The sequence below is a fragment of the Astatotilapia calliptera genome, chromosome 10 (assembly GCF_964374335.1).
Source record: "Astatotilapia calliptera chromosome 10, fAstCal68.1, whole genome shotgun sequence".
In the NCBI taxonomy this organism is placed as follows: Eukaryota; Metazoa; Chordata; class Actinopteri; order Cichliformes; family Cichlidae; genus Astatotilapia; species Astatotilapia calliptera.
Genome location: NC_137431.1, coordinates 16,006,508 through 16,023,753, shown reverse-complemented (window position 1 = coordinate 16,023,753; position 17,246 = coordinate 16,006,508). Strand labels below are relative to the sequence as shown.

General features: G+C 42.0%; 1 protein-coding gene across 2 annotated transcripts; it reads right to left on the bottom strand.

The window, feature by feature from the left end:
* Positions 1–12,776: 12,776 nt before the first annotated feature.
* LOC113030781 (uncharacterized) lies at positions 12,777–14,533 on the bottom strand. 2 transcript variants are annotated; one of them, XM_026182495.2, is made up of 4 exons: positions 14,397–14,533; positions 13,780–13,836; positions 13,344–13,670; positions 12,777–13,236 (listed from the first exon to the last, which is right to left on the bottom strand). In XM_026182495.2, exons 2-4 carry the CDS (start codon positions 13,814–13,816, stop codon positions 13,139–13,141), a joined length of 462 nt encoding a protein of 153 aa, XP_026038280.1. In that variant the 5' UTR covers positions 13,817–13,836; positions 14,397–14,533; the 3' UTR covers positions 12,777–13,138. The 2 variants fall into 2 exon arrangements, with proteins under 2 accessions (XP_026038280.1, XP_026038279.1); XM_026182494.2 differs by having other exon boundaries at positions 13,780–13,868; positions 14,397–14,532.
* Positions 14,534–17,246: the final 2,713 nt, after the last annotated feature.

The following is a 17,246-nucleotide window of genomic DNA, read 5'->3' as shown; positions in this document are numbered from 1 at the left end:
GACAGCAGTGGGGAGGAAAGACCTGCGAAATCTCTCCGTCCCACACCGTGGGTGCCGCAGTCTCCCACTGAAGGAGCTGCTCAGTGCTGTCACAGTCTGCTGCATGGGGTGGGAGATGTTGTCCAACAGGGATGACAGCTTAGCCGCCGTTCTCCTGTCACTCACCACCTCCACTGGGTTCAGAGGGCATCCTAGAACAGAGCTGGCCCTTCGGATCACCCTGTTCAGTCTCTTCCTGTCCCCAGCAGAGATGCTGCCGCCCCAGCAGACCACACCATAAAAGATAGCAGAAGCCACAACAGAGTCATAGAAGGTCTTCAGGAGTGGGCCCTCCACTCCAAACGACCTGAGTCTCCGCAGCAGGTACAGCCTGCTCTGCCCTTTCCTGTATGAGTATGTACTGTGAGATATGATATCAGATATGATTTCCTGTATGAGACTGAGTTATGAGTCCAGTCCAGTCTATTGTTCAGATGAACACCAAGGTACCTGTAGCTGTCCACAGCCTCAATGTCCATACCTTGGATGTTCAGTGGTTGCAGTGGATAATGCTTGTGCCTGCGGAAGTCTACCACCAGTTCCTTGGTTTTACTGGCGTTGATCTGGAGGTAGTTCAGCTGGCACCAGTCCACAAAGTCTTGGGTCAGACCTCTGTACTCCTTGTCGTCCCCATCAGTGATGAGGCCGACTATTGCAGAGTCATCAGAGAACTTCTGCAGGAAGCACTGGGTGGAATTGTGGGAGAAGTCTGCAGTGTAGATGGTGAAGAGGAACGGAGCCAGAACCGTTCCCTGTGGGGCCCCCGTACTGCAGACGACCCTGTCCGACACACAGCCCTGAGTCCTCACATACTGTGGTCGGTCGGTGAGGTAGTCCAGGATCCAGGTAGTGAGGTGATGGTCCACTCCAGAGTTCTCCAGCTTGTCCTTTAGAACCGAGGGAAGAATGGTGTTGAAGGCACTGGAGAAATCAAAGAACATGATTCTCACAGTGCTTCCAGCGGTCTCCAGGTGAGCGAGGGAACGATGTAGGAGGTGAATGACGGCATCATCCGCTCCAATGCCAGGCTGGTAGGCAAACTGAAGTGGGTCCAGTGATGAGCTTATTAGGCGCCGAAGCTGAGCCAGGACCAACCGCTCCAGGGTCTTCATCAGGTGGGATGTCAGAGCCACCGGCCTGTAGCTGTTGAGGTCCTTGGGGTGTGAAGTCTTTGGCACTGGTACAACACAGGAGGTTTTCCAGAGCTGTGGGACTCTTCCCAACCTCAGGCTCAGGTTGAAGAGGTGCTCCATCACCCCACACAGTTGGTCCGCGCAGGACCTGACGACCCTCGAGCTGATGCCATCTGGACCCGCTGCCTTCTTGCCATTAATCCTCCTCAGTTCCCTCCTAACCTGGGTGGTTGAGAGAGACAGGCTGGAGCCTTGTGTTGAGTGTGTATTGGATGCTGCAGTTGGGGGTGGGGGGGAGTGAGCAGGGTGAATAGAGGAGGTGTGAAGTGTCTGAGGTGGAACAGCAGCAGTGGGGGTGGGTGAGTCTGCAGCCGATGTTGCAGACTGCCTCATGGCTGAATCAAATCTGTTGAAGAAATGATTCAGTTCATTTGCCCACCTCACATCCCTCCCAGGCAGTATCGAACAATACACAATTTTTAATTTATTTTATCAACTTTCCTTCTGACGATGCTGTCTGTGTTGAGCGCTCAGGGGATCTGCGCTCGACAGTGCAGCCTAGGCGGAGTAGTCGAACGCAGATTCACTGAGCGCAGGGCAAGCTAGCGAGACAGAAGTTAAACTCTCCTTGCAACATGGCAAATTGAACCTTCCCCACCCTCATTCAGAATCAGAATCAGAATCAGAAAGGGTTTTATTGCCAAATGTTGAGCGGGTTTACAACATTAGGAAATTGCTGCGGTGCTTCAGTGCAGACATATTGTTATAAATTAAGCTTAAATAGACATGAAAATAAAAATGGGAATAAGAATTAAAAGTGCTAAGTAGATAGATAGATATATACATGATATATACATGAGTGCAGGTGGTGATCAGTGCCAAACATGGAATGATGCAGTGAACACAGCGTAGGGTCATGTATTAGTGGTGGGAACAGTCATACGGTTATTGTTCATGTGTTCAACAGCAGAGGAGAAGAAACTGTTCTTTTGAGTTAAAATATATATATATATAATTTTAATAAATGACAAATTAAAAAGGCATGAACATTTTTTTTTGTATCGAAAAAATATCGAACCGTGACACCAAAGTATCAAACCGAACCGTGAATTTTGTGTATCGTTGCACCCCTACTATACTCCATACTGGTACCCAGGTTGTTGCACTGTATTTATTTGTATTACTTTATTACTTGTTATTCTGTTTTTTAAATCTGTTTTTTTTTTTTAAATTCTGTTTCTTCATTATTCTGTTTCTTTTCGCTTTTCGCTCTCTGTACGTAATTTTCATTCCACCTCATGTAAACTTGTGATGCAAATGACAATAAAGCTTCCTTGGATCCTTGAATCAGCATTGCGACTGACCTGTGATAATGTCTGAGCATCCAAGAAGTTGGCTAATTCATTAAACACATCAGAGCTGCTTTTCCACCATCCCTGGACTCGCACCAGTTTGCATACAGGGAGAACCGGTCAACCGAGGATGCGATCGCCACAGTGCTGCACACATTACTGAAGCACTTGGAACACAGGAACACCTATGCACGGCTCCTCTTTGTAGACTACAGCTCGGCTTTTAATACCATCCAGCCATACAAACTCCGTCCCAAACTCCACCAACTGGGACTTAACTCTTCTCTGTGCAACTGGATTGTGGACTTCCTCACTAACCGTAGACAGAGTGTCAGAGTGGGTAAGAACACCTCTTCCACCCTTGTGGTCAACACCGGTGCCCCTCAGGGGTGTGTTCTGAGCCCTCTGCTATACACTCTCTTCACCCATGACTGTATTTCCTCCTGCGCGTCCAATCTCATTGTTAAGTTTGCAGATGACACTACAGTGCTCGGACTTATATCCAACAATGATGAGACAAACTATAGGACAGAGGTGCAACAACTAGAGTCATGGTGCCACGACAATAACTTGGTCTTAAACACCAAAAAGACCAAGGAGATCATTGTAGATTTCCGGAAGAGGGGTCATAACAACCATCTGCCTCTCTTCATTGGCAGTGAGGCGGTGGAGAGGGTGAGCAGTTTTAAATTCTTGGGGGTAACTGTGACCGAGGACCTGTCCTGGGGCAACCATATCACCTCAGTTGTACGGAAGGCCCAACAGCGCCTCTACTACCTGAGGAGACTGCGGAGCGCACACATTCCCAGATCTCTGATGTTGAACTTCTACAACTGTGCCATCAGCAGCGTTCTGACGTATGGATTTCTAGTGTGGTTCCCCAGCTGCACCAAGGCCGATCAGCAAGCACTCCAGCGGGTGGTGAAAGAAGCTGGCAGAATTATTGGAACAAGTCTGCCAGAGATCAGTAATATCTTCCCCACTCGCTGTCTGAGGAGGGTGCACAGTATCCTGCGGGACCAACATCACCCTGCGCGCCACCTTTTCCATCTGCTGCCCTCAGGGAGAAGGTACAGGTCTATACAGGCCAGAACATCCAGACTGGCCAACAGCCTGTATCCACAGGCTGTGAGGCTCCTGAACTCTCTGCCCCCCTCTCACGGACAATAACCATATCCAACTTCTTAATAGCAATGAACTGGTCTGCATTGGTGCATCATATCTTTATTCTCTTCCCCCTCCTGCCCCCCCCCCCCCCTCTTTCTTAAATAGATAACTATCATATCTGATATCATATCTCACAGTACAATAATATTGAATGGGTTGCATTGTTGTATTTTGTCATGTTTCTCAGGTCTTTGTCTGAATTTCTACGAACATTATTGCTAAGGATTGTCTTATTGCATTGGAGTCACACTGGGTTAAATATGTACACTTGGGTTTTAAGGGGTATTTATTATTTTCTTCTTTTTTGGGGGTTGTATGGAAGCCCCAAACGCAATTTCATTGTTCTTGACAATGACAATAAATAAATAAATACTAAATACTAAATACTATCACTGGCAAACCAATGTGAGTAAACTGTAAACTAATCTGGCTAAACTAAATAGCAAACCTAACTTAAAAATGTATTTACTATATTCTATAAATTAATAAAGAAAAAACTTATACTGACTATTTGTTCTAGGAGAGAGTTTTATATAAACAAGCACATATTTGAGGACATTGCAACGTTATGACATTACAACAAAATGATTGGTCAGTACCAATGTTGATCCTGGATTAGCATTATTATACGGATGCAACACCAACACAAGGACATCAGATACACTGTCACTCATCATGAAAAACAGCATGCCAGAGTCATGCCATGGCCTCAACATAAAAGACAATACCTCTTACAAATACCTCTGTCATGAGAGTGATAAACACACAGTGCAACATTATAGATTACAGATTAAGTTACTAAACTGCTGATCTTTTGTCTTGATGCATGCTCAGTCATCCAGGTAATGAAATCCCAAAAAATGGATTCTGTTCATTTGGATGTAACATTTTGAGTGGGAGAAACACTTCGTAACTCATCCAAGTGACTTCTTCAGTCTCAACTGTCTGCAGGTTTCCTCAATCTCAAAAACCGTGCCTTTGCAGAATTACTAAAACTAGCACCACTGGCAAACAGTGGGTTGTGAGGTAGTTTCTTGATCATTAACCATTTATGACTGTCACTGCTCAGTGACAGAAATACTTATGAGCCCCTGAAACAAGCCCAGGAAGTGGTAACAGGAAGAGGGTGATAGATTGTCTGAAGCAGTTAGAACAACTGCTTCAGCCATTGTTATACACAGACACAAATTTTCAGAGGCTTAGAAGTAATTGAACAAATTAGCATTAAATATAAGAAAAGTCAATGACTGAAGTCTCTCTCTGTCTTCATATTTCTCAGTAACTTCAGTAAACACATGTTCTGTTGGGCTGAGATCAGGTGAATGGCTTAGCTAGTGAAAAATATCTCATTTCTTTACCTCAAGAAACTCTTGGGTTGCTTTTACAGTAAGCTTTGGGTCATTATACATTTGCACTGTGAGCCACCATTTGATCAATTTTACAGCATTTGGCTGAATATGAGCGCAGAGTATTGCGCTGTACAATTCACAGTTCATCCTGCTACTTCTATCAGCAGTCACATCATTAATAAACACTAGTGAACCGGTTCCACTGGCAGCCATATATTCTCATGCCATAACACTGACTCCACCATGTCTGACAGATGAAGTGGTGTACTTTGTCACCTCGCAGTTTCAGACATGCAGATTTTCAGTAAGGTCAACAAGTTGTTGGACAATGACAGACCTTTTAAAATTCCCCCTCTCTGCACGATATATAATTAAAAAACAAAGCAAACAAAAAAAAACAACCGCGATGTGATTGAAGTCCATACCACAGGCTATACCCAGGGACAGTCTATATTGTGTACCTTTAGGACCAATTGTCCTAAAACTCGGTCACCTATAACACCTTAAAGTTTCTGGCTTTGATCCTCAACCCGTTGGTAGGCAACTCTAAACATTACATCCAGAACAGTTAGTTTCGGTCATTGTGCAAGGGTACTGTTTATTCATGTTACAGCAACTCATGAGTGAATGAACATGGTGCAATAAAAGTACTTTTAAAAGTAAATTTTTCCAAACTCTTACATGTACTTAAATTTACTGGAGTAGGGTTAGGGGTTGCCACTTCAGCATGCAGTGAAATTCTATACTCTTGCTAATAACCTACTAATTTTATTCAGGCGTGTTGCAACAGGGACACATGGAAAAGTTTCCGGACACCGGTCCTCGAGGACTGGAGTTTGAGACCCCTGCTCTAGTCTAACCTCCCTGGTACCTGTCCTAGCCTGTGTAACACAGACTTCCTCCCACCCGTAGGGTTGCAGCAATATCTAATGCGTGCATCACCTTTTGCCCTTAAATGGTGTCAAATTTGTAAGGAAAATGTGAGTTGAGCACCAGAGTTGAGTATGTGGGTTGCGGCCATGAAAAATTTGCCAATAACAAACAGTTTATTTTGCTATTGACACTTGTTGGGTGTCGTTTATAGAATTCTGAAAAAACAAGCCACATCCACAATTTAAGATTTTATTCTTTTAACAAATAGGGGCGTCAATAACATGTGGAAGAACAATACGCAGCCACAACAGCCTGGTATCTCAGCCTCATGCTGGTCACCAGGTTGGCCACACACTGCAACTCAGCCAGTGTGTGACCAAGTGCTGTGTTGGTCACTCTGTTAAATGGGGTTGTGTCCTTGTTTTATTTTGTTACATTTTTGGAAGAACCAAACTGCAGGTTCAGAGAGTGTTTCATTTTGCAACAACAGTATGTCATTGATATCTATGATCAACTACTTATTCCAAGACAAAACCAAGTTCCCGAAGGATGTACTAAAATATATTCTGTAGATACCATCCAAGATGTTGGGTCTAAATACCCCCTTTACGAAGTTCTACCAGAGTACTGCACTCAAGCTTGTATCTTTTTCCGACTTCTACAAGTTCATTTTTTTTGTGATTAATATTTTATTGTGCTTTTAGAACACTACAGTCCACTGCAGAGACAGGTTACATCACATAAAAAAAAACATCAGCATAGCAGCAGAACAGTAGAGAATACAAAACCAAAATGAGGGGGGACAAACAAAGCAAGAGAAACAAAAAAACAACAACAAACAAACCAAAAAAAACAAAAACAACAACAACAACAAAAAAGAAACAAAAACAGCCAGCCTTTGACTATGTGGGTCTCACTGCATGCCACACTCTGACATCCCTGAGAGTGCTTTGTCAGAATTCCAATGTCTGTCCCACTCTAAGTTCTAGTCTGATCCTTTTATTCTGGACAGATATGGATCCCACTTCAGATGGAAACTCTCCACTTTGTTCAGAAGCCTGTATGAGAGTTGTTCTAGTGCAGCGAGTCTCCCTAGTTGAATATGCCATACAGAGACAGGTGGGGTGGAAGGGGCATTCCACTGGGAGATAATGAGTTTACGCCCCAGCATCAATGCAGTCTGTACCCACTCAGCAGCTTTAGGCGGAGCATATTTAAGGAGTGATGGGTCCCCCAAAACAAATATAGTCTTGGTGAAAAAGGAATATCCCATCGTATGGTTGATTTGATAAAGTCATGTATCTCAGTCCAAAAGATTTGGGTTTTAGGAAAGGGCCAAATCATATGGGTCAATGTGCCCACCCCAGTCTAACATCTCCAGCATTCAGGGGACTGCATGAGGTTTGTCCTATACAGTCTATGTGGCGACCAGTAAATTCAGTGTAGTAATATGAATTGGATTAGTCTCGTTCTAAGTTCCCTGGACACCTTTTTACTATTCTGCAAAATTGTAGTCCATTCCTGATCTGTAAAAACCACATCAAGGTCAGATTCCCAAGCTAACCGGAGGGTGGGTAGCCCTTTACTCGTGCCCTTAACAAGCACTGAGTAATATTTAGAGACTTCACGACCTCCCCCAAAGATTTATTTTGATGTAGCTGAGATATTCAATAGTTGGAGGTGGTGTGGAGGAGGAACCAAAGGTTTTCAGCAATAAGTGCCGGAGCTGCAGGTACCTCCAAAACTGACTCTGTGGCAACTGAAACTGTTCTTTAAGGTCGTTGAAGGACTTGAGAGTTCTCCCCTGATTAGAGATGAGTATTGATAAGATTTTCACGATTCCGATTCCATTTTCGATTCTGTTTAACGATTCGATTCTTTATTCTTTTTAAAAAAAGAGAACACTAAGGTCGCTTAGCTTAGAACTTTGTTTTATATCTTCTCTTTGAACAAGATAGAAATTTAGGAGTAACATGGCCTTACAAACCCAACAGTGAGATCTTAAGAGATCCACAGCCTACGGCTCTTCAATGGGTCACAGGGTCCCCAGGAAAAAAAATTGTAAATGTAAAATAATATAATAAATATAAAGTGTAACATAAATTATTCTGTAGCAATTACACAAGAATATCCAGTAATGTCCCTGCCTACAATTAATCACATTCACTTACCGAAAATCGGGGCCATATGCTGTGGCAAATGGGTGCAAGCCTTTGACCACAAACTTAGTCACTGCTAATATGCTAATATGCACTGTTAGTTGATTATTTACCTGCCGCATTAACGGGAGAGGATGGGCAAACATTACCGCTGCTTCTGGGTTGAGATTCACGAGTCCGGAGCGGAATTAAAAACACGACATTCATTTAAGGTTATCACGTGTTTTGTGAGCAAATGCTTTTGCATATTCGTAGTGTTTCCTCCCTTAAATGAAATATCTACTTTTCAAGTATTGCAAGTCGCCCTGTTGTCATCCATTCTCGTAAAGTATAAACAAACTTTTGAGCGTTTGAGCCGCTTAGGCGCCGTGTTTCCTGCCAGGTAAATGAAGCTCCGCAACATGGTGACGTCATTCGGGGCGACTGGAATCGATAAGGGAATCGTTTGCAAAAATGGCAAACAATTCCAAGGAATTGAAACAGTGGAAACCGGTTCTCAACAAGAGCCGGTTTTCGATACCCATCCCTACCCCTGATACAGGTCTCCGAGAACAAGTATCCCTCTCTGGACCCACAGTTTCCAGAAAAATGGAATACAAGTTCATTTTTAGATAAAATTAAAATTTAACCTCAAGGCCCAAACACAGTCATTTTAACCTGTTTTCCTACCATCAAAATATTTATAAATACATTACACAGCACATTTCGACACCCAGACTGTTGAATGCTTTTATTTTCAAACTTTTCAATCCAGGAAAGCCAAATGGAAAATACAAAGTATAGATTTTATTTGAACAACAGAGTCTGCGTCTAACTAATCAAAAGGTTTTTAACCCATGAAGCAGTTCAGCAAACATGTAACGCAGCAAAAATACACTAAAGGTAGAAAAGTGTTTTAAATAATTAATTAATGACGGAAGACTCACTCTAGTTTACCTGAGTTAATTTATTTAAATTCAGCAAGAAAGGGAAAAAAATTCACTGTGGTGTGAACATAAACCAAAAAGCCAACAAATGGTGTCCACAACCTGAAAAATGGCACCATCTTGTGGCCTCTATCTGTCCCCGTAATTCCTTCAAAGCTTTGTGAACAAAACTGTCCCCGCTGACAGTTTTGTTCACCTGCAGAACGTTGAGCGGCTTCAGTCGATGACGTCACACGAGAGTCAGAACGCAAAACTAGCAAGGAAACCTATAACGTTCATCTCTGCATCATTATATTTGGATGTAATTGGTGGAGAAATATCAGTTAACACTTAGCAGCGTTCCTCACAGCATTCACTTGGCTTACTCTACATTTACATCGTGTTTTTAAAAAGCTTGCTAAAACGTTTTCAGACAATTTTAAACGACTTTCGACAGTCTGAAAGTTTTAAACCAGTCAGCTTAAAAGTTGGACAACTGTACCGACCAGTTTCCTTCAGACTGTTTTCATAAATCAAATGGAGACAGGAGACGGAGAGCATAACGACCCCATTCGAAGTAAGAGCGTGATTTCTCTTTTCAGTTTTCAGATGGATTATCTGACAGTTTGTTAGGGTTGCAATTGCAATTCGCCCGATGATCCGCTGGCTGCAAGTCGGTCTTTCATGTGGTGTCTTGACTGAAGAAAGCCTCGTTGTTTTGAGTCAAGTGATTCTTCAAGTGTCGCAAGATGAAATTGACGACAATCTTTCTAACAATGAAGAAGAGGCTGATATTCTTGCAGGAGGAATTGAAATTAATCCACCTCAGGAAGAAGAAGGACCCTGGGAAAATATCATAGCAGAGATCCCAGCAGAAGAAATTGAATTAAACCTGGCCCAGCAAGCAGTAGATCCGATAGTGGAAGAAATGAGATGGTTCTGGGAAGACGAAGGGTCTGATAGTGACAACGAAAGTGTCCCTGAAAATGACAATGATGACAGTGACCCTGATAACAGTGACAATGAAGACTCAGACAGTGGACAGGCTGCCCCTGTGTTATTGCCCCCCAGCCCAGTACCGGGGGGTTCCAGGAGGAGACCAAGAGAAGAGGAGGACGATGAAGAGGAAGATGGGAGAGACAGAAAACATTTCAAATGCTGAATTTTGCTGCTGGACACTCAGCATTGCACCCCATCTTCCAATCCCATTGTCCGTCTTGTAACTCCTAAGAGACTGAATCTTGGCTGGCCTCCTCTGACCCACTGATTTAATTCCCTGCCACCAGGGACCTTTTTACCCGTGGCACAATATGATTGTGCATACAAATGGATTAGCTTTTCAATACTACCCAAGAACGAGGACGGCTCACACTGGAGCCGACACTGAACTCATCAGTGTCAATCAAACTCATCAGCAACCAGCTTCAGGTATGTTGCTTTGACTGATCATTATACCTTACAGTGATATCACCTATGATTGTAATAACTTGTTTCAGACTGATTCACTGTTTATTAGAATATAATATACATTCTGTTTCTTTCTCCAGAGGAGCTTGCATCTGATAAAAGCAGCAAGGACAAATCCAGGAAACAAATGGTTAGACGGAAAGAGTGAAAGGGTACACCGTGCACAAAGTTTTGAACCTCATTACAGCGCCAGTTTAAGATGGGGTTTTGGTCCACTGATCTGGTCTGGATTCTGCTGACTTCAATGAAGGGATAGATCCTTGCCATGAAATGCAGGAATGTATTCATAAAATATAGTTTGAGTTAGAGTTAATGGCACCAAATGTGATTTAATAGAATGAATGAAAAACTGATGTGTGTATTAAAAACATTGAATGTTAAACTGCAAATCTGTCCTCAGTAGTTTTCCTCTGACACCGATGCATAAACTCTACCGGTCAACTCCGTCCCAGTGGTACCCCAGTGGAATATTGAACCGTTTTGGAGCTGGAGCTGGGCCTTTATATCGAGGTATATTGTGGGAGTAGAAGTGTGTTTCCCTAGATCAGGGGTGTCCAACTCCAGGCCTCAAGGACCGGCACTCGAGGCCTAGAGTTGCCTACACCATCCCTGAGCATCTAGAGCAGGGGTGTCAACACACTTGAGTCAGATGATTAGTTCATTCCCAGGCCTCTGGAGAACTTCAAGACATGTTGGAGAGGTAATTTAGCCATTTGAATCAGCTGTGTTGGATCAAGGACACATCTAAAACCTGCAGGACACCGGCACTCGAGGCCTGGAGTTGCCTATCCTGACATAAACCAAACAGCCAACAAATGGTATCCACTACCTCAGGGGTGCCCAATCCCGGTCCTCGAGAGCTACCGTCCTGTAGCTTTTAGATGCATCCCTACCCCAACACAGCTGAATCAAATGGTTTGATTACCTCTTCAGCATGCCATCGTGTTTGGCAAAGGCCTGATAACAAGCCATTCATTTGATTCAGCTGTGTTGGAGTAGGGATGCATCTAAAAGCTGCAGGATAGTAGCTCTCGAGGACTGGGATTGGGCACCCCTGCACTACCTGAACAAACGCGCCATCTTGTGGCCTCTTTCTGTCACTATATCTCCTTCAAAGCTTTGAAGTCTGATTTAGGAAAAAGCCCAATTTTATCTGCTTTGCTTTGGTGTAGAAAGCAATGAAACATTTTCCAAAGTCATGCCCTTTAATTCAGAAAAGCGCATTACAAACATAAAGTTACTAAAAATGTGACTCAGAAAATTCACAAAAAATAGAAACAAACAAACAAAGCCCCAACATAACAATAACAGGATCGCCAAATGTATACTGCAGTTGAAGCACAGTACTGAACACCAATAAATAGTATCAATAAATAAATAGTAACAGCTTAGAATAACAGTGGCAAAACAGACCAAGCAGAAAGGTTCTGTTCTGTTTATTTTAAATCACTACAGTATGAAGCAGAGCTCACATTACCTGGAAGGGCGTTGCAGAAAAGTGGAGCATAAAATTCAAATGTAACTTCTGTATGTTTAGTCTTGACTCTTGGAGCAGAAAGTAAACCTTTTGCAAGTGATCTGAGAACAGTTCAGGGTAGCAGCTATTGTTAAGAGATTGGTGGTTGAAAGAGGAGTTAAAGAAGCCATGTATGTCCACTGTGAGCGACCATTTTTTAATAGAGGCGGTGGTTTACGACACCGTCTGCCATCTATAATCCAGTTTTGATATCCCTTCCCAGACGCCTTAACGCCCACTCACATCCTGGGCCATCTGACCTCAGGAAATCACATGATAGGGTGGGGCTAGGTTTCACAATGAGCTCACCCGAAACCTTGGCTGATTGTGACCTACACCCATTTTCACACCTTGGCTCATGTGATTAGGTAGAGGATCATTAGGGGGTCCATTGTCCCTCTCGGTGGGTTACTCCCACAGATCTTAAATCTGGGACTCTCCACCATTGGACCCTAGAACTGAAGAAGCTTCTCGGATGAGAGGTGAAACGTCTTCGAGGAACTTAAAGAAGTCCAGACGCTTTTCTTTCCAAGCTCCTTAGACTAAAAAGACAAGCTTCTTATGAATCCTTAGCTTTTTCTTTTAGGAGTCTTTAAAGACACCACTTGAGGTTTTTTTCTCTTTTTAAATCATGCCAAGACATGACCCCTTTAAATCATTATTTAGTGTCAAGATGAAGGTAAGACTGATTTTATAATTAGAACCCCCCCCCCCCCACACACACACACACACACACACACACACACACATGTTCCATTTTCTTCATCTCAAACTCTATCTCAGTCCAGTGAGCTCTGACTTCACAGTAAATTAGAATCAGGTTTTAAGTTGTATCTTTATTGAAAACACAGGAAACAAATGCAGCATCTTCCAAAGTAATATTTACAATAATATTAATATTTACCCAGAGTACAGTTGTGTTTATGCATACAAATAGCAAATCGCTAAATATTTATGTTGAACCATATCTGAGTCATCATTATTACCGGAAACATTCCAATATTGTTTCATTGCTTCTTGGAAGAAAAGATTAGACAGAGAGAGACGGTTACATCTGTGCAGCATGTTGTTCAGCGTTTTTTATGCAAGGGGTGTTTGTGGACGTAGACAAAAAGCAGAGATGGGTTAGATGTGTGTGCTCGTGCACTAGCCTGTATGTTTTCTGTAACATAGCTTTCTTAGCTGTGTGTATGATAGAAGAAAAGCAGCAGGTAGACCATCCATGACCAGGAGTTCTTCAGAAGCAGGCTTACAGCTGAGCAGCTGAGAATATTATCTGCCAAAGAAGAAAAGTGGGTTCACACAGACCTCTTAATATTTGTCTTCCCCTCATGCCCACTGCTTCAGATCCACCCATACATGCGCACTTGCCAGTACACTTACCCTTCTGAACAGTGATGTTTTCACCCTGCCCAGATATTTTGCACAGGAAGGTGGTGTTGTCTGAGAGTTTATCTCTGAAGTCGGACAGCGTCATTCTGTAGCCGACGGGCTCCAGCTCCTCCACTCTGCTTTTGTCTTTGAACAAGTTATTTGCTGATTCACCGGACACATTGGTGTTAATGGTCTCCTGCCTGGGTCCGATAGACCACGAGAACTGATAGGTGTTGATTTTATTAGGCTTGGGCTCGATCAGACAGTCTACTCTCAGTTCCTCATCATCTTCCACGCACACGGTCATACGCTTAGATTTTACTGGAATGAGCATCACTGGGACAAAAAACACAAAATTACATACTTTGTGAAGCAGTTTCAAACCTAAGCATTCAAGTGCTTTTTTCCCTCCTCGACAGTAATATTTCCTAAAAATGTTTCTCACCTCCCAACACTCCATATACAAATAGAGACTTAAGCATGTTGAAAAAGTCCCATCCACCTTTAAACAAAAAAAAAGAAGAAAGAGGAAACCTGAGGACAAAGAAAGAAAGAGCAACACATAAATTGTAAACAAGCTTGCAGTGACGCATCAAATTGTATTATGATCTCTGTGGGTTGGGCTCTCTGGGTACATATGAGGTCAGGTTGGGTGAGGTCATAACAATATTTCTAGTATGGATTTTGATTTAAAAAACAAAAACAAAACAAGGTTAAAATGCTCTGTCCTCTGCCTACATCCACAACTTGATCCACCTGTGGCAAAATCTAATGATGATGCAGAATAAAAAGAGGATGACACGGTTCTGGTTTTCCCTTGTTTGTTTAGCTAAACTGTTTCTCATGCCTTTCCAATTACATTGAAACACTTCATATTTATCATTATCACAAGCATTATCATTTTAATCTTAAAGGTTAAAGCCTGTTTATCTCTGCTCGCAGCTTTTGCCTCCTATCATAATCTGGGTATTTCCACAGTCTTGCTCATCTAGTACCATCCAGTGACCCAGTCCTCACATATAGTCCCTGAAGGTGCAGATGAACATCTTCTTGGGGTCTTACCTCCTGCCAAGGCTGAATGATGCAGCAGCTTCTTCCTGCGTGGTCTCGTCTGGCTGTGGAGCTGCAGGAGGTCACCTCAATGTGCTGCACCGCAAAGCCCGACAAGTCTGAGAAGAGATGGAGCAGCACAGAAATGTGGAGGGAGAGTGGGAGGGATGATGGTTGAAGAGAGAGTGCTGATTCGTCTTTCTCCTCTGCAGTGCCTGACGAAGGACATCAGTGGGCAGGCTGTCTATGCATGGAAAGGAAAAACTCAGTCATCATTTTTACCAGCACAGTGTGAGGACAGTGAGTCTCCTCCTCTGGTCATCTCACTTTTCTCGTACATTCTGAGTCCTCTCCTCCTAATTTGTCCTTCATTTTGTTATCTTGTACTCTCTGTCTGATTTACTCTTCTGCAACATTAATGACTTTCAACATGATGAATAATTCTTTTAATGCGTTTTATGTAACAAGAATATGACTATAACCTTACTGTACTGATCAGAGGTATGACACAAATTATTTTGCAGTATAGAGAGAACACACACACACACACACACACACACACACACACACACACACACACACACACACACACACACACAGGCTAGAAATTTCTAGCACCAGTTACAGTGACTCAGGGTCTCCATCCAGAGGCCAATTCAAGGAATTGCACAGACTGATGCAGATTTTATATAGTGCGCTTCTAACGTGACTGTGCTGGGTTTCCTGTATATGGACTGATATAGAGACTGATTTGTGAAGGGCCCTGCTGGGCACGCTATATTAAATTGCCACAAAGTAGCTACAAAGAAATGTAAAACAACTGATATTAGACACATAATGTCATACAAAACACTGGCAAAACACACAAAACAACAAAGAAAAGAGTAAAAATGATCCAAATGAAACAAAAAGTGATAAAAGTGGGACAAAAAATAGGTGCAAATGACCACAAAGCTACAAAGATTTGTTACAGATGCAGAATAACCGAAGTGAGACAAAAACTGTGATGCAAAATGAGCAGAGATGGAAAGCAATTAAAAGCAAGTAACAAAGTAACTACGAAGACATCAAACTAATATTAGAGTACAAAAATAAGTTTAAAGAGATGTAAAATGATCCCAAGGTTACACAAAACGTGAACAAATACACAATGTGAAACATAACTCTTTAAGTGTGGGTGTCCTCAGTCGTTTACATGTTGGTTCCCATGTTCATTTAATCATCTGTGTACATATCAAATATCAAAAGTACTGTGTAAAAATGACAATATGGAAACCATCTGCATCATCCACAGTCTGATATTCAGAGAGTAAAAACATAAGGAAACTTCTAATCAAACTTCTAATATGAACATTTTTTTTTCGATACTTTTTTACTCTCTTCGCCTGTTTTCATGATCACATGGGATTGTGCAGTTCCCAGGCTGTAAGAACACATCTGGACAGGTTGCTTGTTGCTCAGATGATAACACTGGCAGATTATTAAAATTCATACTATAGCTATAGTCCACTTACAGCTGCATGAGCTGAAAGCATTGACCTCACAGGACAGTGCTGCCTCTTTCCCTTAAATTTTCAATTGCATTCTCAGTCTTGCTTCCTTATATGCTGTAATGTTGTAGATTCAATTTCGGGTGCCTTTCTGGAGCTGCCCTCTGCAGCAGTCACCCTGGACATACAGGCAAGGGTTTAATACTTCATTTTGTAATCATTTCACCGTGATGCAGACTCGTTCATACAATTAATGTTATCATTAAATAAAATTTGTTAAAATTAGTTTATGTCATTTTCTATAATGCAGGGATGGGTATTTCAGCATATTCACATATGACAGGAAACTATTGAGTCATTTAGTCTTTCACATTCTCGCCATGAATTACTAGGATTTAAAGCAGTTTATTTTTTGATCTTGTCTGATATAATGCTGTGCAAAACTCTTAAGCCACCCATCATTTATTTATTATTGCACAGTTTTAAAAAACTTCTTGAAGGACATTCAAAGCTTCTTTGGATATTTGGTTCCTTTTGTCTTCTTCTCTGTCAAGATGATCCCACAAACTCTAGGAGTACTTTTGTACATGGATAATTCCACCAATTTTGACATGATATCCAACACTACATCCAGACTCAAACAATGACAGAGTCTCCACTATGCTTTACAGATGGCTGCAGACATTCACTGTTGTACCTCCCTCCTGACCTCCTCAGTAACTGATGATGATTTAAACTGAGAGTTTCAAATTTGGATTAATCACTCAATAAGACCTGCTACCACTGATTTTCAGATAAGTCCTTGTGGAACTTAGCACACCTGTTTTTTCTCCCTGTTTCCCTTCTTTAAGAATGATTTCTTGACAGTTGCCTTAAGATCATTTCTGACGAGGCTTCAGTGAACAGAAAATGGATCTGCTTAAGGTCCAGATGCATCCAATTTGTAAGGACACGTTGCATGTTGAGATGTACCAAGTTTTTGGCTAATAGCTTGTCTAAACTTATTGATGTGAAAATACAATTTTGTGTCTGTTAAACTATGATATCTTGGCATTTTTTTGTAGACTTGACAAAAGAAATGAGAAACAAATGATGTGTTTTTGACAGACAGTTAGTAACAAAATGCATAAAGTTGGTTCTTTGCTAAGTTGCCTGTTATGTGTGGACACAATGCTGGTTCATCCCCTGAGTTAGGTGCTTTTGTATGGTTGAACGATTCATTGTACAGTACACGGACTGGATTAAAATGGGTGAAAAAGAAGAAAGACTTTAGAAGAAGTCTGCCTTCTTAAAATATAAATATATATTTATATACATACAGGAAAATATAAAGTAAAATAAAGAGACAGCACAAATCAGTTGGAACATTTTT